Below are 24005 nucleotides of genomic sequence, written 5' to 3'. Positions count from 1 at the left end.
TCCTTTGTAATTGATAAAGAAATAATGTAGAGATAATGTGATTAAAACCAGAGATATTAATATTTTCATGGTCTCTTATGCAGGTACTGAACTTACCTTCAATTACAACCTAGAATGTCTTGGGAATGGAAAAACTGTTTGCAAATGTGGAGCTCCAAACTGCAGTGGCTTCTTGGGTGTCAGGCCAAAGGTATCACCTTCCAGACTTTTCCATTGGGAACAGTGGTGTGGTCCTCCCTTCTTTAGTATTAGGGCTTAGTCTTTATTTTAAGATAATACCCCTTTAGCGGGCTTGGTGGTACATGCCTATAATCCCAGGACCCGAAAGGCTGAGGCAGGAGGATTATCACAAGTTCAAGGCCACCCTGAATTACAGAGGGAGACCTTGTTTCTGAAAAAACCTATAACCAGAAAAAAAACTTTTTTTTTTTTTTTTTTTGGTACTGGGGATCGAACTCGGGTCCTTGCGCTTGCACAGTAGGTGGCGAAACCACTGAGCTAAACCCCAGCCCCAAAAAGAACTCTTAAGTATTTCCCAGTATGTTTTTTGTCTCCTAATGAATCTCACCATTAACCACTTACCAATCCCAATTATTTAAATACAAGATGACCAAATACTGCTTTTTCATTAATTTTATAGCAGGAAATAAAACAGTGAAATTTTTTTCAAATTTATTTAATAATTGTTCTTTGGTATATTCTAAAACATTCAATATACAACACAATGTTACAATCTGAACATGCTCTCTAGCATGTAGTCTCTTTCTGAATTCTTTTTGCATCATTGTTTTTCTTTGAACAACACACTTTACACTGTTGTTGGCCTTTCCTTTTGTTCTGTAGGTGCTACAATTTCAATAAGGGTCACAATTACTTTTCTGTATCTTTCTAATGTTCAGTGAAGGTTTGTTGAATAAATAAATTCCATATATACACACACAAAAGCATCTTTGGCTTTGAATTAGACAAACATATGTATTACATGACCTTCAATCCCCACCCTTATGTATCAACAAAAAGAGACACTTTTTTTTCTAATTCAGCTTGAAAAAATAATTGAGACAGAAGTGGTATTTAATGCTGCCATGTGTTTTTAATCTGTGCTGTGCCAGGTACCTTTTCTACATTTTTCTCTTACCTTTACAAAAGTCTATAAGGACTCTCTTATTCCAGAGGAGAGACCAAGGCTTGGAGAGGATAGTTAACATGGTCATAATTATACGACTAAGTGTTAATAAAGTGCTCACTGCTCAATATCTGACCTCTAGAATCAACCCATTGCTACAGAAGAAAAGTCAAAAAAATTCAAGAAGAAGCAACAGGGGAAGCGCAGAAGCCAGGGTGAAATCACAAAAGAGCGAGAGGATGAGTGTTTCAGCTGTGGGGATGCTGGCCAGCTGGTCTCCTGCAAGAAGCCTGGCTGCCCTAAAGTTTACCATGCAGACTGTCTCAATCTGACCAAGCGACCAGCAGGTTGGTGCCAGAATCCATGCTGCTTGTTCTCTGCCAGAATCCTCAGGTTCTGATACCACTTGATTCAATATAGAGAAAAGTGCTATTTGCTCTACCCATGCATACCATTTAGGGGTGTAGTCCATGTTCTCATTCTAGAAATAAATGACTAAGGCTTAGAATCCTAAATTATAGAAAGTTAACAGAAAATTGTTGAGATTCAAGTACTCTACTTTGTTTCACCTTCCTGGCCGCCCCTAAATGTCAGTTTTTCGCTATAATTCATGTGAGGAAATAGTCAAGATTGAAATGAGTTGTTGGAATTAAATGAAAGCTGGATTGAAAGCCAGGTTTTCTGTCTCCCAGGTCACTAAATCACACCTTTCTAGAAGAAGGAAAATTGAGATAATGGAACCTTTGGGTTCCAGACAGTGAAAGATGAGTTGATACCCCTTTAGTCACTGCCTACCCAACTTACCCCTACTGGGGTCTCCTCTTTTGCAAAGTAGACTTTTTGCTTGGAAGAAGTTGTAGTCGTATCAGTTAATATGTGAGAGAGTTGCTCAGGTAGATATAGTACCCAGGAACACACACAAACACAACCGCCGCCGTACTGGGGATCGAACTCCAGACCTTGCGCTTTCGAGGCAGGCATGGTGCCACTAGACTAAATCCCTGGCGCCTTGTACCCAGGAATTTGTGATTGCAGAAGTTAATGACCTTTAGTTTGTGATTTGGGGCTTGAGAGTTAAAGGATTTGGAAATGCTAGCTGTTTTTAAGAATAAAAGAGGTGAGCAGGGAGTGATTCCAGGGTGAGGTGATTATATATTGTTAGTGATCTACATTCAAGAAGTACAGAAAGAGGAGAATTTTGGAGTGCAAGTGAGAGGAATGTCTTTCTGAATTGGCTTTCCTTTAATATGTCTTTGCCAGGTTAATGAAATAATAGAAACCCAAGGCCATAACATTGACATGGCAATGCCAGGATATAAATTGGGGACTTATTTGGGAATCAGTTACGCAAGACCATCCTGAACACAGGCGGTTTAGAACTGATTGTGCCTGTATGCCAACAGTGAGGCCTAATACATTATTTGAGGTAGAAACACTGTCAAAAACACATAGTCAAAACTCAGATTTCATGAAGGAGTTGGGGGAGATACAAACTCAGGTTGACTTTGGATCTTTTCCACTGGTTCTATTTGGACAATATAGAAAGTTTTGTGCTTCAAGATGTAAAATTGAACAAAGGTGTGTCTGCTTCCATTTTTTCCAGCTGTTATCTTTTTCCTGTTTGTATTAATAGCCATATATGCAGGGGGGTATCAATTGCTAAAGTGTTCTTCTTTGAGTTGGATATTTGAAAAGTGTCCAGTACAAGTGGAGTTTGCAGATACATGAAAGTAATATTCAAAAGCTTCATCTAAAAGGAATTTAGGGATTAGCTTGGTTGGCTTTTGTTTTTCTTTCTTCCTAAAAACAGTCTAAAGATAGGGATTTCCTCCAGTCTGTTTAGTCGATAATTGCTCAATTGATACTTTGTTGTTATTCTGTGTATTGTTTTGTGCAGAAGAGAGAGGAAGCTGAAATTCTGGGGAAAGAATGGTGGCAGGTGAGTGACATAAACTGAAAGAGTTGGCAGTTTGAAGGAGGCTTTGCAGCCACTAAACTGAATCAGTTCCGGAGCCGTGGCCCATCTCACATACATCTCTTTCATAAGCTTTTATTTTAGTATATGTGCTACTGAAGCGAGCACCCTAAGCTTTTATTTATTTCTTATATTTCCAGGGAAGTGGGAGTGTCCTTGGCACCAGTGTGACGTCTGTGGGAAGGAGGCAGCCTCCTTCTGCGAGATGTGCCCCAGCTCCTTCTGTAAACAGCATCGGGAAGGGATGCTCTTCATTTCTAAACTTGATGGGCGTCTCTCTTGTACTGAACATGATCCCTGTGGGCCTAACCCTCTAGAACCGGGGGAGATCCGTGAGTATGTACCTCCCTCAGTGCCGCTGCCTCCAAGCCCCAATACTCACCTGGCAGAAAAATCATCAGGAATAGCTGCTCAGGGGCCCAAGATGTCAGATAAGCCACCTGCTGATGCCAACCAGACGTTGCCGCTCTCCAAAAAAGCTCTGGCAGGGACTTGTCAGAGGCCACTGCTACCTGAAAAACCTCTGGAGAGAAGTGACTCCAGTTCCCAGCTTTTAGATAGGGTCAGAGACTTTGCTGGGTCAGGGACCAAATCTCAATCCTTGTTAACCCAGAGGCCACTGGACAGGCCATCTGCAGTGGAAGGACCAAGACCACAACCATCTGACAAACCTTCTCCAGTGACCAGCCCAAGCTCCTCACCCTCAGTGAGGTCCCAACCAGTGGAAAGACCTCTGGGGATGGCTGACTCAAGGCTGGATAAATCTATAGGTGCTGCCAGCCCAAGGCCCCAGTCACTGGAGAAAACCCCAGCCCCCACTAGCCTAAGACTTCCGCCGCCAGACAGACTGCTAGTCAACAGCAGTCCCAAACCCCAGACTTCTGACAGGCCCACAGACAAATCCCACACTTGTTTGTCTCAGAGACTTCCACCTCCTGAGAAAGTACTATCAGCTGTGGTGCAGACCCTGGTAGCTAAAGAAAAAGCACTAAGGCCTGTGGACCAGAACACTCAGTCAAAAAACAGAGCTGCTTTGGTGATGGATCTCATAGACTTAACTCCTCGCCAGAAGGACCAGTCCAGTTCTCTTCATGAGGTCACACCACAGGCTGATGAGAAGATGCCAGTGTTGGAGTCAAGCTTATGGCCTGCTGGCAAAGGTCTGGGTCATATACCACGAGCTCTGGAGAAAGGCAGCATGTCAGATCCCCTTCTCCAACCACCTGGGAAAATTGCAACCCATTCAGAGCACTCCTGGCAAGCTGTTAAATCACTCACCCAGGCCAGACTTCTTTCTCAGCCTCCTTCCAAGGCTTTTTTATATGAGTCAGCAACTCAGGCTTCAGGAAAAGCTCCTGTAGGAGCTGAGCAGACCCCAGGGCCTCCCAGCCAACCTCCAGGGATGATGAAGCAGGTGAAACAGATGACTGGAAGCCAGCATCTATCTGGACTTAATGCCAAGAGTGGGCAGTCCTTCAGGTCTCTTGGCAAGGCTCCAGCCTCCCTCCCCACTGAAGAGAAGAAGTTGGCAACCACAGAGCAGACTCACTGGTCTCTGGGAAAAGCCTCGCCAGGGACAGGGCTCTGGCCCATAGTGGCTGGGCAGGCACTGGCACAGGCACAGTCTTGCTGGTCTGCTGGAAGTACACAGACATTGGCACAGACTTGCTGGTCTCTTGGAAGAGGGCAAGACCCCAAACCAGAGCAAAATCCACTTCCAACTCTTAACCAGGCTCCTTCCAGTCACAAGTATTCAGAATCAGAACAGAAATAATATCAGTAAATGTCACATGTCCAGACAAGCTGTACCCAGGGTACCATATGGGGAGGGGAATCTTTGTTTCTTTCTTTTCCCTCTTTGAAAAACAGACCTACCCTGACACTTTTCCACTGTTACTCTTTCCTTGTATTCCAATACTCAGAACTCTTGTGACATTAGCCAGTGGGGATTTGGGGTTGTGTAAACCATGTATGGAAATTTAACTGGCCTCAGCCGTACAGACAGATTTGCATCTCTTTTGCCCAATTTTTACACACAGTCAACTTAAAATAAAAAGTCCACTCTGGAGTCAAGCATGGAATTCAATTCCACTGGTCAAGCTGGAAAGAATAGGGGCTCTCAAAGTTACTTCCCTAGCCTAGCAAAGACCCATTGAGGGCACTCCATGAACTCTTGGGAGAAACCAGTGTTCATTCAAATTAGTAGCAGTTTCCTGTGCATTCATGTGTGCGCTAGGCTTGGGGTAGTCACTGAGGGAAAACAGATACATAAGGCCTGATCCCTGTGAGTCTAACTTGCCTGTCTGGGTTCCCAAGGCTATTTTCAAGAACCTTTGACCTATAAACAACAGGAAATGTTGAGGGGCCTTGGATTTCCAGGCTTATTTTGAAATGTTCTTTGTGGCACCAGAAGTGGCTGTGTTGAGCAAGTGTCTTCTGGTTGTGGTGTGAGTGCATATATATGCACACATGCATTTTCAAAACTGATCTTTTTAGATGGAGTGGTGCTGCATATCAAGGCCAAGAAAGGGTTTTGGCTGGGGCAGCTGCTACTGCGTTCATCTGCATTATGCCCAGTCTGCAGATTTGTCCTTGGAGAAGCAGTTGGTTTAGGAGGAGCTGGGCTCTATGAGAATGTAGCTAGCTTTCTAGCAGTCAAGAGGACAATTGGCAAGATTACTTTTATTTTCTACCAATTTTTACACAAACCCACCCCATCCCTGTTTTCTTAAACCACTCAGGTGCTTTCAGATTTCAGTCTCAGGCAGTGGACATAGGGAATCTCTGGCCAGCTGTGAGCTAGACATACTAGTTCCCGGAACAGTGCTGGACCCTAATGGAGAATTCTTTCTGCCCTAGTCCTTTGTCCTTCTAATTGAACTGAGGGTGTCCTCTTCACCATCTCCCTGAGAATTGCTGTGCTTTTTATTGAGAGCACTTGCCTGCTGACTTAGCTCGAAAGCCAGAACCTTTCCCTAAGACTGGAGAGAGAAAGTGGAGCAATGTCCAGTCTAAGAGATGATTCCTTGTTAACTGCTGAGTATCTGTTACTGCTGCCCCGAGCTGGGGCCCAAGGGCTGGGAAATCTATTGGTGCTACCCTGCCCTACCATTCACCCAGCTCAACTGCCAACAGGAAGTGCTGTTTGGCTAGTTCCTTGCCACCCACCCACTCTTCCTTTGTCCCTAAAACAGACAAATCTCCCTGCTTTGCCAGTTTAGCCAGCAGCTTTAGCCAATAGGCCACCTCCTGGCCCAAATGTCTCCTGGCCACTGTGTGTCACGGTTACAGCTTTTACATTCTCAACAGGATTCTGTATATTGTCCCAATTTCCTCCTAAGTTCCTGCTAAGGTTACATCCCTTCCAAGGGGAAGGAACAATAGTTGTTATAGAAGCATTTGTGCTTTATATAAAGGTTGAAAATAGAAAATGCTTTTATTTCCCAAAGTCTATCTGAGGGGTTGACAAACGTGAACTCAGGCAGAGGGATGAGGCTGGGCAGGGCTGTCCTGAGTTAGAGGCCATCCCTGCATTTTACTGAGACCTCAGAGTCTCTTCTGTGATTTCCACCTGCCTAGTTCTTCTGTTTCACCCTTTTGTCTTCTCTTCCCACATCATCAGAGAAGGAAAAGCTGTTTGTTCAAAAGGAAGAGAAAAATATAAAGCATCTTATTTTCTTTTAAAAGAATTATAAACCCTGAAAAAGATATTTTTAAAGAAATTCACCCAGAACATTAAAGTTCACTATATTAAGTATTTATCATGTGTGGAATAATAAGTGTATAACTGCAGCTAGTAGGCCCCTTTCCTAACCTCTTAGGTTGTGAGTAGGTTGCTTGGTGCCAGTCCTGTGCCCTTTGCTCTCCTGTCATCTGTAGTTGTGATCAAAAAAAAATTATCTGCACTGCACTGTCAGAATCTCCTTTCACTATGTTGTGTGTTCAATTACCTTATTAGCTTTGTTTCATGAAATAAACTGTGAATTTTTTGGGGGGGTGGGCATGCAGGCTATGTAAAGAGTTGACTCTGAACTAGCTTTTCTGTAGTAGGCTGTGATAGGTGATTGACTTTGACAGCCATCTAGAAATGTCTCACAGGACAGGAGGGAGTAAGGGATAGGAGGCTGTGATTGGCCACTTTGTGGTTTTGGTTTGGTTCTTTTCATCCTCTACCATTCACTGGAGGCTTTGTTCCAGACCTGCCTAGAAAAACTTCTGACCTCTGTACTTGGCTTTGGGGAACAGTTCTTTGAATGGAATGACAGCCGAGCTTCTCTCCAGAACCACTGACTCAGGTTGTTGAATGGAAACTAGAAAGTCAAGCCATTGAGCCCACTGATGGCATGGAAGCACTCATTATCCAGTTAGAAGCAGTCAGCATAACTGCTGGGAAATGACTCACATATGAAGGTGGGGAGAGGGTGACCTAGCAGCCGTTTTGGACTTCTGAAGCCTGCAATGAGACCTTTTCTTCTAGGGGGTGTGAACTGGCAGTAAATCTTTTTATCTTCTGATAATTGTGCAGGATGGTATTTTGTTGTTTGATATTTGGCTCATTACTTGGAAATTAAGTTCTCAAGAGAGTCTGCTTATGAGCCAGTTTCCCAGGAAGCCTTGAGGGGCAAGTCAAAGATGGAAATGCTTCATAGGTAGCTAGAAAACTAATACCTCTCTGAGTCCTGTTAAGTCAGAAAAAAAATATGGAAACTGTTGAGATTTCTATTTGAAGTTTCATGTTTCTCCTGCAGGAACCAACTCATTGTAATAGAAAATAGCTGTCATTACCACAAAAGCATCCATGTTTTTAAGATGTCTGCTTTTCTCTAAAGTTACTGAGTTTGAGATCACTTAAATCACTGTTGATCCTCTTCTGAGCCAAATTCACCTCTTTGGCATTGATGAAAAGAATTATTCTTCACATCCTACACCCGACACTGTGGTCAGGGTATGACCACTACTAGCAGCCCTTCCTGGTTTGTCACCACCTGCTCATGAAGCTGGAGTCTGATGTTATCTTGTAAGAACTGAAGGGCAGGGAAGAGCACTGGTCCTCGTGGGAAACAATCAAGAGAGCACTAAATCCGGTAGGTTTTACTAGCAGCTGCCATAGAGCAGGTTTTTCTGCTAAGGCTTGGGATATTGTTAACCTGTTCGTATGTCACCAGGTCAGAGGGCCCAGTGGCCTAACCTCCAAGACCATGGCAGGAAAGGCATAGCCTCAGTCCTTTTTCCTGCTGAGTAACATTTGACCTGTCTCATGTGTTAAGACATTCCACATCATTTAGAGCTAGGTAGCTGCTGTGGGAGCTTCTCTTGCGTGTGGCCATTTAGCTCTCAGCTGAGTGTCCTAGGCCACTATGGCAGGGCCAGAGGTTGCAGTAGTGTAAATTGAAATATGAATAGGTTTGTACACACACACACACACAAATGTAACGATGGTGCTAATTTCATTATATAAATAAGCACTGCCAAGGCTTGAGGGACTGGTGACTTGAGAAACTTGGGTTCCTATTTGGGGGAGAAGAGGTTTTATGTAAGAAAGGTTTCTTTGAGGCCCTATGAAAAATAGGGAAAAGGCAGAACCTCAGTGAAGCCTGTACCCAACCCTGGAGTGGTCCCATGCAATCCAACATGGAAGAGATCCTGTAACTAGTTGAAGGTGGTAACCAAGTTTCTCAGGGCTTGGGTCACTTTGTCTATAGTGTTTGTCCACACCACCAGCATAGGCTGGTAGAGAGCTCTGGGTCTCCTCCATTACCTTCTGCCCCTCTACCTCTTCTCTCATGGAAGCATCTCTATTGCTTACAAAGATTAAGGGTAATATTTCTTAAGGAAATAGAAAGTTTATTTTACTTAGAAGTCTACAGACTCAGAAGAAATGTGTTTATTGCCAGCATAAGCAGAACAGCACATACTAAACTCTTCTGTAGTCCTTTCGCTAGAGTTGCCTTCTGATGACTCTTTAACAGTATCAGGCTATGAGGGGCTGTGGGATACCACCTGGGGCTTCAGCACAGCTCTGGACAGAAGCAGAAACTAATTTTGTCCTGGTATATTAGGCTTCCAGGGTGGATGGGGCAAGCAATCTCCATTTGAGGTGGTGCAGCCTGTGTGTGTATGTTAGGTGAGTGTGGAAGGTGGTGAGTGCCGCACACAGGAGCTCATGGAAGAGCAGCTTTCCAGGTCTTGGCAAAGAAACAAGCTGACACAGAGATCTGTTTTTATATTTTTAAGAAAGGGGAGGGGCAGGGGATCCAGCCAAGGCCCATCACTGTTGTCCCCCTGCCCCTACAGACTGTCAGCTGGAAGTGAAACTCCTAGTGAAAAAGGGGAACCCTGTGCTAGGAGTCCCCATAAACATGTACTGTAATTCTTTGTATATATAAAAAAAAATACTGTAAAGTAAAGTTTAACTTTACTCTTATGGCCCTTGCCCTGTGTTTTTTTTAATATTGTCCGTGGGAAGGTATAACCTAACAAGACAGATTGGGTTTGGAGTGAGAGTCACAAAACCCCTGGGATAGTTCCCTGTGGGGGGGTCATAGCAGAGCTAAGTCCTTCCAAGTACTCTGTGGAAGAGACATTAGTTTCCTCCCAGGTGCCACAGCTGCCTAAGCATCCTAGCCTCTTGCGAGTGCCTGGTGTCAGTATCAGTCTCTTTCACAGGATGCTTCTGTCACTCAAGAAGGAAGAGTATTTTGAGGAATTGGTTTGAAAAAGAGAAGAGGAACCAAAACACTTTGAGTGTTAGTCTGACAATGTTTACTTCAGAGGCAGGAAAGCTGGGGCAAAGGACAAGGTGAAAGATGAGGCCCCTATACCATAAAAGGAACCTTTATGGTTGAACAGGAAGCACTAGCCCTGTTTATAGTAACATCTGAACCTTCAGAAATACTGGGACCTTGAAGGCCTAATATTTTGGGGGAACCTTAGGAGTACATCCCCCTTATGCCCCAAACTGCTCTTTCAGCAGAAAGCCTTCAGGGGAAGAGTATGGTAAAGGCATTTAGTACTGGTTACTCTTCACTTGGGTGGAGTTTTTTTCAGTGCTGGAGATGGAACATCTTAAGGAAGTGCTGATCCTTCCCTCTCAAGATGGGGTCTGAGTTGCCCAGTCTGACCTTGGACTTGCAATCTTGCCTCAGCCTCCTCAGAAGCACACATACATGTGCCACCACACTTGGCTCACTTAGGATCTTGACAATCCTGAGGTATTAATAAACTCATCTTTTATAGATAGGTAACTCAAGTGTTTTAAGTCCTTTTCCTGTATTAGTAGCTGAACTAGATCTGAATGTGGGTCTGTAAGATCATCCCATTGCAAAAATCTATTTTCCCTAACATTAAACCACATTGTTGATGTCACTGAGAAGCTCAGATCTGGGTCGTGGGCCAGACCAACCTGTCTTAAAGCAGGAATGTCTGGCCCTTTTTATTTCTGGGCACAATTGAAGTACTCTAGCTTTTCTCTGCACCTAGAAGGAATTGTAAGCTTTGCACTGCCCTATCCCCAACCTCTCACTTTCTCTGGCCCTACAAAAGAAAAGGGCTGGGAGGTATAGCTCAGGGATAGAGCTATACCTAGCAGACACAAGGCCCTGGATTCCACCCCAGCACCACAAAATAAAGCCCATTGTTTCTCCAATATCTCAGAAGAGGCCAGCCACAAAGTCCCAGAACTTGGTACCTTGGCACCCAGTCCACACAGCAGGGAAAGGGGCTGAGTGTAATTCGTAGTGCATTGATTTTATTTACAGATCAGAAGACACTTAACCTATAGACAAAGTGCTGTCTGGGACTGAAATCAGCCTTTAGCCCTCCTAATGCCCAGAGTCAACCCAGTACTGCCTCCATTCCATGGGCCAGCACAGGCAGTGGCACCTCTGGGGACCTGGGGTAGCTCAGACATTTGACCACCCAATCCCAGACAAGAGCTGTATCCAGCCCTCTGGGAATTCCTTTAATTCCCCGGGGTCAGGTGAGTGGTGACTCAGTGATGACAACAGCTGTAGAAGTAGGGGTTTGCCTTCTGGCCCAGGTCCACGCCCTTGTCCTCTGTCACAGAGAGAGGTGGCAGCTCAGCACCAGTGTGTTGGGATCAGGTAACTCAAGGGGGTCTGGAGGCCATGAGCTTACAAGAAGTCTGTAAAGGCTGGGAAAGCACACACCTGTCATCACCTGGAAGGCAGCCACACTGACGTAATCATCTGCCACTTTCTGGAAGAGCTCGTCTGGCAGGAAAAAGATGATCAGTGAGGGCCTGATGCCAGGAGCCCTGAGATCTCCCAGTGACCCAGCCCTCTGGGCTCTCCTGCTTCCTTTGCTGCCTCTGTTCCTACTGTAAGGCCTCAGGGCAACACTCACCCACACTCTGGCCTGTCTTGCTGGATGTTTCAAAGAGCCTCGCTTTGATATCTGCAAAGAAAAATGACTAAGGCTTCATACTTGGGATCAGGTCAACAAAGCGAAGGAATGTCCTGGACTCCACAGGTTCAGGAATACCAGAAAACCCTCTTAGCACACCTTGCCTTGCAAACCCCAATTTCCTGAAACCCACCCAGGCAACCCCCAACCCCCACCCCTTGCCCTGGGTTGAGGTGTAGCTACTGTCTGCATAGTCCTGCACATCGTGGAAGTCCACACGTCTACGCCGCCGGTCTTCCTCCAGCAGGTCACTCTTGGTGCCACACAGGTAGATTTGACAGGCCTGGGGCAAAGCACAAGGCTAAGATCATCCTTACAAAACCATAGACGACCCCTCACCACCATGTGAGGAAGGTCTGACCACCTACCTCCTCTAGGCTCCGAAGCTCCTTTACCCAGAACTTTGCTCTCTCAAAGCTGCTACTGTCTGTGAGGTCTTGGTATGTGATATGGAGGAGACAACCAAGGATCAGGGGCTGTTCTCTGAGGTGGACTGGCACCCACCTCTTGGTCGAAGAACAGGCAAAAACTCCACCTTACCATAGCAGACGATGGCAGCCTTGGCACCCCTATAGTATATTCTGCTCATGGCCTCATAGCGCTCAGAGCCTGCAGTGTCCTGAAAGGCAGGGAGAGGTTTAGCCTTGGTTGGCCTAAATTATTGGGCTACTTCTCAAGACTGCAAATTAAGACTATGTTCTCCAGACTCCCATTTTCCAGATAAGAAATGGCCTGTATAGGCGGGACCCAAGCCTAACAGAAGTGGGTCTCCCCAGACCAGATACTCAGGGGACTTACCCAAATACCCAAAGTCACTGTCCTGTCTCCAACGGACATCACTTTAGCCACGAAGGCGGCCCCAATGGTCTGCAACGACAGGTTAGAAATTAAAGCCGCAGGTGCAGACTGGCCCTCTCCCACTCGTCTCAGAGGGGCGCAACTCACATTCTGATAGGGCCCCACCAGGAAGCGGTCGTGCACGTATCGTTCCACCAGGCTCGTCTTGCCCACGTTCTCCTTACCCAGCATTACCACCTTGACGTCCACACGCGGCCCGCTCATGCTCCCTGGGCCGCTTCACTCGCGTCAGGGTCCGCTCGGCCCAGGCAGCGCCCAAGCCTCAGACCCCGACCCCCAGTCCTAGCACCTCGGCAGCACTCCGGTCCGTCCCAGCTCTTTAGCCCAGGGCGCCGATTATCTCTCCAATAGCCCAAGAGCGGTGGCAGCTTGGGAGCCCGCAGGCAGTACCCTCCACTGCGCCGCACGCCGCCGTGAACTCGCCGCTAGTCACTCACTCGTCCACCCGCTCGCTTGCTCGCCCGCCCGGTTTAGGTTCCGCTCCGGCCTGGATTCCCAACCGAACCTGGATACCCCGGCAACAACACTCCAATCCGCAACTCCGCGACTCCCGCAGGCGGGGGGAGAGAGAACGAAGGGGCGGGGCGCCTGGTCACGTGGCGTCAGGCGCCGGAAGCGCCGGATACGGCGCTGCCATACTGCGCTGCCGCGCCGGAAGTGGCGCGCGGCCGTATATCTCCTTATGGCGGCGGCAGCGACTTGGGCGCGGCGAGTTGGTGACTGAGCTGCGAACCTGGCGGGCTTGCGCCGACCCCGGCCCGGCCTCTGCGTGCCCTCTGGGCTCCGCTCCCCTGATGCTGCATTGGTACTGAGCTCACCCAGGCCGGGACGATGGTGAAGTATTTCCTGGGCCAGAGCGTGCTCCGAAGTTCTTGGGACCAAGTGTTTGCGGCCTTTTGGCAGCGATACCCGAATCCCTACAGGTAAGTGACCCTGGAAAGAGCAAACTCTCTCCCAGGTTAGCTATCTGAAGATCAGAGTGTGGGTAGTTCCTGAGTAATGAGGCCAGGAAGGACATGACATCCCGTCCGACATGGGGGGATCTCGGGAACCATGGCTGTCTTGAGGTTACGAAGACTTTGTAGGGGAGTCCGGTCTGGCCAGGGATGGGTGCTGACTTACTTGAAGCCCCAGCCTAAGGTTCTCGGGGTGGCGAGACAGGAAGAGGCGGAGGGCAAGCGAACTGAGAGGGATCTTGGGGTTGGAAATACGGTTATTTGCCTACCTGCTTGCGGATGGCGCTCTCCAGTGGTGCAGCAAATCATGAGGTCTACCCCGGCTGGAAGATTCAGGAATTAGGTCAGGGAGGAGTCAGGAGTTGCAGTTTGCCCTGGATGGGTTCAAGGTACTTAATTCTGAACCACAGCAGGGATCACTCTGCAAGATTGCAGGAACGCGTGGCCTGGAGGCTCCAAATGGAAACTCCACTTAGGCAGTCTGTAATGGGCAGGCTTCTGAAAGTCCCCTTCACTCTGAACCCTGCAGCAAACATGTCTTGACTGAAGACATACTACACCGAGAGGTGACCCCTGACCAGAAGCTCCTGTCCCGGAGACTCCTGACCAAGACCAACAGGATGCCCCGCTGGGCAGAGCGACTGTTTCCTGCCAACGTTGCTCACTCAGTGTACATCCTGGAAGACTCTATAGTGGACCCACAGAATCAGACCATGACCACCTTCACCTGGAACATCAACCATGCCCGGCTGATGGTAAGACTTCCCTTGGTCCCCCCAAAAGTAGATTGTTCCTCAGGTGTACAACTAGAGTTCCAAGGGAACTTCTGTGGGTGGCCAGAGACAGGTCTAGATTGCTGAGGAACAGTGGCTACAGGGTACAACCTCAGATTATCTTTGTTGCAGCTAGTCAGCCTCTCTGAACCTGTCCCTTCACCCATACAGTGGGGAAGGGTTACCATTTTACAGAGTTGTTCCAGATACTAAACACAAACAGAAGTGATGCTGAGGGAGTGTTTTCAGATGGGAGTCCATAAAGCCATCAGGTGCTTTGGATGTGCCTCAGGGGTTGAAGCTTTAGGCCCCTTGCCCTATTTTAACTAAAGGAGTTACACATTTTTCTGTCTCACCTAAAGAGATTTTTGGGTGAGATTTAAGGAAAAGGGGTTCTACCTACCTTTGATCTCTTGTGCTTGAAAATGCTTGAAGCTGACAAGGCATGATGGTGCATGCTTGTGATCCCAGCACTTTGGGAGGCTAAAGGAGGAGGATCACATGTTCAAGCCCAGCCTGGGCAATTTTGCAACTTACTGAGACCTTGTCTCGGGAAGAAAAAAAAAAGGGATCAGACTTGTAGTTCAGAGCAAAGGCTCTGCTTCAGTACCAAGGGAGAGTGGAAAAAACAAACCCTTGAAGCCAGGCTTTGTGGTGCATACCTGTGGTGCACTTTCGGAGGCTGAGGCAGAAAGTTTGAGTTTAGCCTGGGCAACTTAGCAATATCTTGTCTCAAAAATTTTTTTAAAGAGGCTGAGGATGTAGCTCAGTTGTAGAATACACTGGATTCCGTTCCCTCTGCCCCAAAAAAGAGAGAAAGGGAAAGAAAAAGGAAAACTTGAGTACCTATGGTTTAAATGTCATTAATATAACACCTTCTCACATGTGAATAGCCTGCTGGCTTTCAGGGAATTCTCTTTCAGCTTATCCTCATAACTTTGAGAGGTGGGTATTACTCAGTTGTCCCAAGAAGAAAATGAGTTTCAGAGTGGGTACATGTTTTACAAAGTTATAGGGTGAGTGCTGCCTTCTGCCTGTGTTATTATACAATGTCATCTCAGATGACCACCTGAGGGCACTGCCTTTGCTTGATAAATTACCAAAATGGTGATCCATTTGTGAGAAATATCTTAAGTGTTCAGGACATAGCCATCTACTTCCTTCTCTCTGATAAGAGCTGGGATGATTATCAGACATCTATCCGTTTTTACTGGGAGTATCAGAAAGGTCCAGAGCTGCAGTGGATGGGAGGCACAGTAAAAATACATGTCTGGACACAGCAGCCCAAAATAAAGCCTAGGGCCTATCAGCCCTTTGCTAATCCCAGGAGACTTTATGCCTTCTGATTTTAAAGGTCAGAAGAAAGGCTTTACAAGACAAAATGCCTTTTTCTTGTGGCTTCCTTGTAAGTGCCACTTGAGGATATAATAGGAAGGAATATGTTTTCATTATTTCCACTTGGGAAAGGAGGCAAAGGACCAGCTGAGTGCAGTGGTGCATACATGCCTGCTACTCCGAATGCTGAGGTAAAGAATCTGGGGCCAGCTGGGGCAGCATAGCAAAGAGGCAGGATCAAGTCTGTGTAAGTTGGCAGAGCAGAAGAAACCCCTGCAATGTGCTTGGCCTGGCTCCCCGCACAGGTGGTGGAGGAACGATGTGTTTACTGTGTGAACTCCGACAACAGTGGCTGGACTGAAATCCGCCGGGAAGCCTGGGTCTCCTCTAGCTTATTTGGTGTCTCCAGAGCTGTCCAGGTGAGCATGTGGTAGGGTAGTTGCAGCTCTAGGACCCAGGGTTTTTGGCATTAAGGCTGGACTAGGGGTCAGTGGGCAGTTCCCAGTCCTTCCCCTCCTCCATCTTTTGCCAGGAATTTGGCCTCGCCCGGTTCAAAAGTAATGTGACCAAGACCATGAAGGGTTTTGAATACATCTTGGCCAAGTTGCAAGGTAAGCTCTGGGCACCGTTGGTGGAACCTCATCCGCGTAGAATCTGGGCCAGACCCTGCTGTGAGCCTGGGACTCCTTGTTTGAAAAGGGTGGGGAGTGCGCATATGGACAATGATTAGGTGGGTCTTCTAGGCATCATCTGAAGCCCCCTGCTCTTTACTGCAGGTGAGTCCCCTTCTAAAACACTTGTTGAGACAGCCAAGGAAGCCAAGGAGAAGGCAAAGGAGACCGCCCTGGCAGCTACAGAGAAGGCCAAAGACCTAGCCAACAAGGCTGCTACCAAGCAGCAGCAGCAACAGCAGCAGTTCGTGTAGCTGGTGTGGGCCCCTGCCACCAGTACCACCACAAGTCACTAGCCAGCGTGGCTCTGCTCCTGCCACCCTCTTCCCATTGTACTTTATTAAAAATCAACTTCCAGCTCTCTGTGCTGTCTGGGTGGTGGGTTGGGCAGGTATCCCATCAGCATCTGCAGTCCACCACAGTATCCGTATCTGAGCCCATCCTGCTTATTCCCCCATTGGGCAGCTGATGACAGATGCAGAGATTTGCCCAAGGTCACGGGCAGAATGCAGGTCAAGTGGTAGTAAATGACAGCCTGTAAGCTCCAAAAGGGCAGGGCTCTTTGTTTTGTTCTCTGTGACCCATGTACCTGGAACAACATCTAGCACATAACAGGCATTCAATAAATATTTGTTGAATTCAGTCAGCCCCAGTTAGAGTCAGAAAGCTTTGGTTTGGATCCAGACTCCTGTTTCTTGGCTGTGAACCTCAGGCAAATCATACCAGTTTGCCTTAGTGCCACCACTATCAAAGTGGAAACAACAGCCTGGAGCTGTGAGGATTAAATGCACACTCCCAGCATAGTGGGTCGTGGTGGGTGCTGAGCTTATTTCACTTCCTCTTTTCCAGTTGTGGCTAGGACTTCTTCTGTTTTTGTCAGGCAAGACCATGGGCAGGAAGTTATGAAAGATCTTTTTAATGAAAATACTGTACAGTATATGGGGTGAAGGCCAGGGGCCTTGTCTAGGAAGGAACATGAGAGTCTGAGAAGCTCCTGCCCCTGTGGGGGCAGCACAAACAAGTGCTATAAAAAATGCTTGTAAGCCCCAAGCTGCCTGCCCTTTGGGGCTCTGGGGTGGCCTGGGTGCCTCCCCCACCCCCACAGGAGGTTCCACCTGGTAGCCAGCAGCAAAGTCCAGGGAGTACCTGTTCCCATGTAAATGTCCTTTAGTCCATTCTGACAGATAAATGGCTCCAAGCAGCCTTCGAGGCTTGGGGAGGGCTCCTGCGCAGCAGGCTCACCCCAGTGTGATCGGAGGGCAGTCGGGGCAGTGAGCATCATAGCCAAGTGCCAGGGTTGTGTGAGTAGCTGTGCTCCTGGCCCGAGCTGAAGCTCCGCAGCAGCTCTGCCTCACCCCCGAACACCAGGCTCTCCACGTCTACCTCCAGCTCCTCTGCACAGGGAGGGTCCAGTCAGAAGCCTGGACCCACCCACATGACCCTTGGGTCTTGAGCTTTGGGGTACTCACCTTGGTCAGAGTCTGAGCGCTCAGAGGAGAGCCCTGAGGAGTCCAGGCTGTCTGCCCGTAGCCGCTCCCGTTCCCCTGCCTTTGGCAGCCCCTGGAGTTGCTCCAGCTGCCGCTGCAGGCACTGCTGTTTACTGAGCAGCTTCTCTTTGAGCCACCGGGCTCTCTGCTCCTGCTCCTCCAACTTCTGCAGAACTCATAAGAGCAGGGGCTGGGGTCAGCAAGTTGGGCCTTGGCCCTCACCCTAATGCCACTTAGCACTGGGCTGTAGCCATGTCATGCCTCTGTCCACTCTAGATGGCTGCCAGGTAAGTCTGTGCCCCACAGAGAGGCTCCATATCCTCTAGCAAGCTGGCCTCTGCCCTTCCACACCCAGAGGTGATCTGTCTAAATCGGCACAGCATTATGCAATCTCAGGTGCCCTCAGACCTTAGTCAAATGATGAAGTGGGGTATAATGGCAGTAAGGACAGGGAATGTGGCACCCTGGAAGATGCATACTCTGGCCCACAGAAGCAACCAGTCAGTTCCTGCAACAGCAACAGGCCTAGCACTGCCAGATCTCCCCATTTTTTTCTTAGAAGCTGGAAAGCTAGATTTTTCAAATGAAATGTCTTTGTGCTGCCAACTAATTTACATTGTTAGAAAACTACAGACTAAACAAAGGCTAGCAGTTTGTAATTCCTAACAAGGATCCTCCCAGGATCCCTAAGGCTTCAGCATTAATCTCTACCCCTTATCCTTCCCCATGCTTTGCCACACCTCTAGTTCAGGGTCTGGAAGGCCAAGAACTCTCCCATGCACAGCCCTCAATAGGCAAAAGGCTGCATTTACTCATTCAACAAGAAGAGGAGAATGGGCTGAGGTGGTACTTGGACAGGGTGTAAAAAGGATGAGTAGGAGCTATATAGACAATGATGGGGGTGCAGCACTAAGAGGGAGCTGGAGAAGCATGGAGAGTTTAGCTTTCTCTGTGTGTTGGTGGGGAAGGGAGCCCCTAAAGCAATTTAGCGATAAGACCTCTGTAGGAGAGGGCATTGAGTTTCACAGGAAGGAAGAGGCAGGCTGTGTCCTATTAGGGATTTCAAATGGAGATGGACCTGGCCAGATTGTGCACAGCAAAGGTCATTCTGGGATGAAGTAGAAAGCAGATCACTGGAAGCCAAACGGAAAGCAAGAAGGCCATGTGTATTACTCCAGGAGAGGAGTGATGGGGCTTCAAGGAAGGAGTGATCCTCAGGTCCTGCCCATGGGCCAGCCAGCGCCTGAGGAGCACATGTCACCCACTGAGAAGCAGGCCAGGCAAGCTCCATTTGCCAACCAGAGTATTCAGCCACAGTGAGGCTGACAATAGGCATCTATGAGACAGGGAAAGTACTTCCCACAGCGTGCTTTGTTGGAAAGTACATGGATCTGTCCCTGCTATGGCCTCTAGTGCCTAAAATGGGGCCTGGCAGAGCAGATGCTCAATAAATATTTGTTTAAGGAAAGGATACAAATCAGGGAACTTGGGCCTGGGTCCTGAGTCTGCCTCTCATCAGCTGTGCCACCTGCCCCTTAGCCCAGCTGTGCCTGCCTCCTTCCCCTGTCAAAAAGGCCAGGAGGAAGGCTGGGGATTTAGTTCAGTAGTTCTGCCTCCTGCCTCGCAAGTGCAAGGTCCCAAGTTCAATCCCCGGTACCAAGAAAAAAGGCCAGGAGGACAGGAAAATTTATTGTTTCCAAGACAACTTCTAATGCCCACATTGCAGGAGCTGCCTGGTCCTTTGGGTTTGCACAACCACTTCTGTCCACCAGGGGGCGCAGACTTCAGCAAAGCAATTGCAAGAGCCGGTGGAAGAACAGCGACTGGCCTTTCTTCCTTTCGTCTTCTCCCCCTATTTCCCCCCTTCAGTACTGGGGATTGAACCTAGCACCTTTGCACTGAGCTACATCCCCAGCTCTTTTTTATTTTGAGATACACTCTCACTAAATCACTACACTGCCCAAGCTGGGCTTGAACTTGCAGTCCTGCCTCAGCCTCCCAGACTGTTGAGATTACATCATGTGAGTATAATCTCAGCTAAGTGCTAGGTGTGCATCGCCATGTCTGGCTGCAACTGGCTCTTCTCAGTCCTTTCCCCTTCTAATATCTGTAACTGCCTTCCAGAAAAGCATCAGGGCAGATAGCCTAGAACCTGAGGCCTTGAAGGATGGGGGCCAGAGAACAGGGACCGCCCTCTACAATCCACGGGACCTTTACATAAGATGTATCACAGAATCTTTCCTACAGCCCTCCTTTCCCTGCCAAACAGAAGAGGAAATGGAAGTCCAGACAGGCCAAAACGACTTGCCCAAGGTCAAGCAGCTGAGATCTAAGAATAATAGTAATAACAACAACCATTTACAGGGTGAATTCGCTGAAGCCTCAGAATAACACTCTGCTTTTCTTCCCATCCCATAATTTTGGAAATAGTACAGAGAACTCTCCCAAGTCACACAGCTGGTCTATGTGTGGCCCTTTTCCCTAGTTCTACCCAAGCCTTCCATACCACATCCCTCCACACAGCCTGGCAAACTGGCACAGGGTGCAAGGAAGGCCCCTCTTACCTGGATGTGCATCCTTGCTCGGCGAAGCAGGCTCAGTGTGGTGTATCGGACACAGTCAGCCCCCAGGGGCATCTGCTGCTTCAGCTGCTCCAGGCACCGCTTCAGCTGGGCCCTCCTGGGGGGAAGGGTCTGGAGGGCAGTACAAGTCCCAGCTCAAAGGCTAGGGGGATAGCAGAGAAGGGAAGGCCAGAGGGAGGTGGCTTCTGGGGCTTGGTGCTGCAAGGCCTGGTTAGAACTCACCTGCGCTTCTCCAGCTCATTGTGCACAGATCTGCCAATACCAAGGAGGATGAGGTGAGGGGCTGTCAGCTACTGGCCTCACCCTTTGCCCTAGGACCCCCTAAGGCTGCAGGTATTTGCCCTGAACAATCTGCCTGTGAGAACCTTGCTCTGGCCTCAAGCACCAGAGCCCCCATGTAAGGGTGAGAGGAATCAGACACCACACAGAACCAAATGCTGAGTCCTGCCCAGGTGGTTGTAGGGGTCCAAATGGGGTTCCCCTGCCAATCAGGCAACAAAGGCTCCTTGGACAGAAGTCACAGTTGAGCTGAGCACAAAACAAGTTTCCCACAGCGGGTAGTGGAGGGAAAAGCATTCAAACTGGAGGGAAGAGCATAACCAAAGGGTTGATGCACTGAGAGGAAAGAAGAGGGGGAGGTGATGTGTGGACTGTAGGTGTGTGAGTGGAAATGAGACCCAGAACAGTCTTGTTCACACTTCCTAGCACGTGAAAGGTGCCGGAGAAGTCCATGAATGAAAAAAAAAAAAAAAAAGTGCATGTTTGAGGAGTGGCCAGATGGCAGGGAGTCTGAATGGCTCTCAGAGCAGGGTACCTGATCTAGAAGATGCAAAAAAGGAGGAAGTGAGCGCAGGTCGGGCCTATAAGGGACAACGCCCAGCCCTGTCCCACCACCCCAGATCTCCTCACCGCCCACTGTCCAGTGCACCAGGAGCTTGTGGGGGTCGCTTCCTCCTCCTGTGGATGGGGCCTGGACTGTGGTGGGGGCACAGCGACGCGTAGCCATGCTCTGCCTCTGCCGGAGAGAGTTCCCAGCCCGTGTCAGCCTGGGGCTGGACTCGTCCCAGCAGGAGCCCCTGGCAGGGCATGGTCAGGTTTTGGCGCCAGGATCATCTCCCCAAACCCTCCCTGCCCGACTGTCCGCAGATTCCTCTCCAGTTCGGGGGTGGGGGAAGCGCCCCGGAGTTACTGCCCTAGAGCAATGAATCGTTCCAGTTGGGAGCTAAGGCCAGTGTCAGCGAAGTCGCCGTCCAGGAGTCCCACCCGGATTCTTTCTCACCTCTCTCTCGGCGCTCCAAGAACTCCGCTGCTTGCAGGAGGACCTGGATGTTGCTGGCCACGGGTTCCATGTCGGCGACAACTAACAGCGGGCTGGCCTAGGGTGCGGGCTAGACCAGCGGCTGTACTACTTTTGTTATAATGTAACTGACACAGGGCAACAAATCGGGGTCCGGCCCCGCCCCCAGAACGCCCTCCCGCGGAACGCCCAGCCTTTGCCCCCGCCCTCCGGACCGTGCCGGGAACCACAGCCCACCCTCCGAGTGCCCATCCGCCCGGAGCGGCCTCTGTCTCTCTTCGGCCAGGTACTGGCTCCGGCTCCAGTCTGGCCCTTGGCGATCCCGCGCCCAAGTTGGGGGTTACTGCATCTTTCCCGCTTCGCTTAGCGACCCCGACGGTTCCTTGGCGTCTTTGAGCCTCAGTCTCCAGCTAGTGAGGAGCGCAGAATAGTTAGAACAGCACTTTGGGCCCAAAGCGGTTCCTGGCATTCCCGGTTCGGCCTTGCACAGAGAACCAGGGGGCGGAGCCTGCTGGGGGCCACTCACCCATTAGCGGGTTTTCTCCCTGGGCTTGCTGTCGTCATCTTCCGGGCTGGGCCGAAGAGCCTCTGAGGCACGATTGGCTGGCGCGCGGCCCTGCCTTCTCCCGCTGCTGGTCCACAAGTTCGAGCGGGAAATGAAGCAGGTTTCAAATTTGAAAACGCTGGTGGTGAAGGCGGGGTTGAGCGGGGAACGGGACCGCAGTGCGCAGGCGCCGGCGGAGGGGACGCGGACCCAGCTCCGGAACTCCAGGGTCTGTCCCTACGCCTACCTACCATCTGCACCCCGAGGGTCGGCTCCGGCTGGGCCTCAACTTCCTACTGTGTGGAGGAGGGACACCCCCCGACACACACACGCACAGCAGGAAGCCATTGTTAGCCTGGAGACGTCAGTGGCGAAACAGCTCCCCAAGCCAGGCCGTACCCTGAAGTACGCCTTCTGGCTTTTTAGGAGCCCTGAATTGTGGACTCGAGCAGGTGGGGCTCCTCTCCTGTCACTACTGACTCAATTATGTGTAACTTGGAGGTCTGGCGACGTGGTGGAAAGATCAGAGCCAATCCTATGTAGGGCTCTGGTACGAGGCAACTGCCCCTCTCTAAGGTTAGTGCAAGCAGGCACAAACTTCTTCCTCCTAGGCAGCCTTTCTGGAGAGTGACTTACTCAGAATCCATGAACCCCCCTTTTTGGGGGGGGGGTACCGGGGATCGAACTCGGGACTTTGCACTTGCAAGGCAGGCGACAGAAACACTGAGCTAAATCCCTGGCCCTTCCATGAGCCCTTTTTGAAATGACTTTCCTACCCCTCCAGAGCAGTAGCTGCTTACCTTCCTAAGTGGCACACCAGCAGGTTTAGCCACACCTCCAAGACCTGCTAAGCCTGAGACAGAGTAAGCAGGAAATGGGGAGGGGGAGATTCTGTATAAAGAGAGCCCTAGATAAACACAGGCACAAGTCAGTCAGGCCTTGGAGGTTCTTTAGGTCTTTAAGTCACCGCCAGAGGATTCACCTGTCCACTCACTCAAGAAATATTTTATTACTTTGGCATGCCCTCACAGGAAAGAGTACTGAGGGCACATCCTAAGGAACATTTTTATCTAATCAAGGAGGTCAGAGGAGGTTTGGCTGGAGAAATACAATATGTAATCTATGTACAGGACGGAAGAAAGAGAATTTCAGACAAAAAAAGAGCATGTGGAAAGGTCCCTGGGGTTGAAAGGTACCTCAGACTCCCATGTGCAATCAGTTAAGAAGCAGACACGGGGCGGGGCGGGGGATTTAGCTCAGTGGTTTCGCCACCTGCTGTGCAAGAGCAAAGACCCAAGTTCAATCTCCGGTACCAAAAAAAAAGAAGCAGTCACAAGGCTTTTGAATGTGTTTCCAATTTTATTTCACTAGCAAAAGCACCCACACAGTCCAGGCACAAACCTAGTTGACATCTGGGACCCATGTCACCTGATCTTAGACTCAGGGTACTGTGGCAGCGAAGAGGTTCTTAGAGGAAAGTTCCCAGCACAGGGAGGGAATAAGGCAAGGAAAGTGAAGGCAGGGGCTTCAAGGGGGGCTGTGTGACCACATTGAGGACTTGGGGCTTTGCTCTAAGAGCCAAGAGGAAGATTCCAGCTAGAAAACCATAGACCTGGACATTGTCCAGCCTCATCCCTGGGCTCCTGCCCCAGTCTCTCCCACATTACTCATCCTCTCCTCTTCCCAGAGAGTAGCATTCCTTAGTCATAGAGCAACCCAGGTCTCTGTTCAAAATGTTTCAGGTTCCAAAAGTAGGGGTGGTCTAAACATGTGCCTTCACTCTTTGAGCTATCTGGTATAACTAAGCTAAGAGACCATATCATCTCTTGGTCAGAGCATCTTTCAAGGTGTTCTTGGATTTTTCTCATTGCATAATCCACTTATTCATTCCTTTACTCTCAGCTTCTATTATTCTTCCTTTTTGTTTGTACCCCAAATTTTCCACCTTTGAAAGGAGCATGAGGTTTGGCCACTGTG

General features: G+C 49.1%; 4 protein-coding genes across 34 annotated transcripts in view; 2 read left to right on the top strand and 2 right to left on the bottom strand.

The window, feature by feature from the left end:
* Nsd1 (nuclear receptor binding SET domain protein 1) overlaps nucleotides 1-5174 on the top strand; it is a 138027-nt gene extending 132853 nt beyond the window's left edge. For all 19 annotated transcript variants that reach the window (XM_087194781.1, XM_087194777.1, XM_087194775.1 and 16 more), the window contains 3 exons: nucleotides 84-190; nucleotides 1269-1473; nucleotides 3242-5174. In XM_087194781.1, coding sequence (XP_087050907.1) covers nucleotides 84-190; nucleotides 1269-1473; nucleotides 3242-4875 — 1946 coding nt within the window. In that variant the 3' untranslated portion in view covers nucleotides 4876-5174. The remainder of the gene's footprint in view (nucleotides 1-83; nucleotides 191-1268; nucleotides 1474-3241) is intronic.
* Nucleotides 5175-10828: 5654 nt separating this feature from the next.
* Rab24 (RAB24, member RAS oncogene family) lies at nucleotides 10829-14593 on the bottom strand. 6 transcript variants are annotated; one of them, XM_087194785.1, is made up of 9 exons: nucleotides 14516-14593; nucleotides 13609-13662; nucleotides 12324-12392; nucleotides 12066-12144; nucleotides 11894-11961; nucleotides 11709-11808; nucleotides 11466-11516; nucleotides 11270-11332; nucleotides 10829-11156 (listed from the first exon to the last, which is right to left on the bottom strand). In XM_087194785.1, the coding sequence occupies exons 3-9, from the start codon at nucleotides 12360-12362 to the stop codon at nucleotides 11092-11094; spliced, it is 465 nt and encodes a 154-aa protein (XP_087050911.1). In that variant the 5' UTR covers nucleotides 12363-12392; nucleotides 13609-13662; nucleotides 14516-14593; the 3' UTR covers nucleotides 10829-11091. The 6 variants fall into 6 exon arrangements, with proteins under 6 accessions (XP_087050911.1, XP_004836330.1, XP_021094698.1 ...); XM_004836273.4 differs by lacking the exons at nucleotides 13609-13662; nucleotides 14516-14593 and adding an exon at nucleotides 12471-13042; XM_021239039.2 differs by lacking the exons at nucleotides 13609-13662; nucleotides 14516-14593 and adding an exon at nucleotides 12471-12973 and having other exon boundaries at nucleotides 11688-11808.
* On the top strand, nucleotides 13117-16475 carry Prelid1 (PRELI domain containing 1). 2 transcript variants are annotated; one of them, XM_004836277.4, is made up of 5 exons: nucleotides 13117-13306; nucleotides 13869-14094; nucleotides 15753-15866; nucleotides 15980-16058; nucleotides 16224-16475. In XM_004836277.4, exons 1-5 carry the CDS (start codon nucleotides 13215-13217, stop codon nucleotides 16370-16372), a joined length of 660 nt encoding a protein of 219 aa, XP_004836334.1. In that variant the 5' UTR covers nucleotides 13117-13214; the 3' UTR covers nucleotides 16373-16475. The 2 variants fall into 2 exon arrangements, with proteins under 2 accessions (XP_004836334.1, XP_004836336.1); XM_004836279.4 differs by lacking the exon at nucleotides 15753-15866.
* Nucleotides 13603-22172, bottom strand: Mxd3 (MAX dimerization protein 3). 7 transcript variants are annotated; one of them, XR_002387180.2, is made up of 9 exons: nucleotides 21467-21994; nucleotides 21097-21202; nucleotides 20410-20439; nucleotides 20170-20284; nucleotides 17588-17771; nucleotides 17265-17512; nucleotides 14775-14910; nucleotides 14516-14595; nucleotides 13609-13662 (listed from the first exon to the last, which is right to left on the bottom strand). XR_002387180.2 is itself a non-coding variant. In XM_087194788.1 (7 exons), exons 1-7 carry the CDS (start codon nucleotides 21534-21536, stop codon nucleotides 13654-13656), a joined length of 594 nt encoding a protein of 197 aa, XP_087050914.1. In that variant the 5' UTR covers nucleotides 21537-21994; the 3' UTR covers nucleotides 13603-13653. The 7 variants fall into 7 exon arrangements, 4 of the variants coding, with proteins under 4 accessions (XP_087050914.1, XP_087050913.1, XP_004836341.1 ...); XR_002387181.2 differs by lacking the exons at nucleotides 13609-13662; nucleotides 14516-14595 and adding an exon at nucleotides 22011-22172 and having other exon boundaries at nucleotides 21467-21894; XM_087194788.1 differs by lacking the exons at nucleotides 14775-14910; nucleotides 17265-17512 and having other exon boundaries at nucleotides 13603-13662.
* Between the last annotated feature and the right edge of the window lie 1833 nt (nucleotides 22173-24005).

This window comes from Heterocephalus glaber, unplaced genomic scaffold (assembly GCF_053883595.1).
Source record: "Heterocephalus glaber isolate CG9 unplaced genomic scaffold, H.glaber_assembly_v1.0 deba00001606, whole genome shotgun sequence".
In the NCBI taxonomy this organism is placed as follows: Eukaryota; Metazoa; Chordata; class Mammalia; order Rodentia; family Bathyergidae; genus Heterocephalus; species Heterocephalus glaber.
The sequence above is the reverse complement of the archived record's forward strand: the minus strand, read 5'-3'. Positions and strand labels throughout refer to the sequence as shown.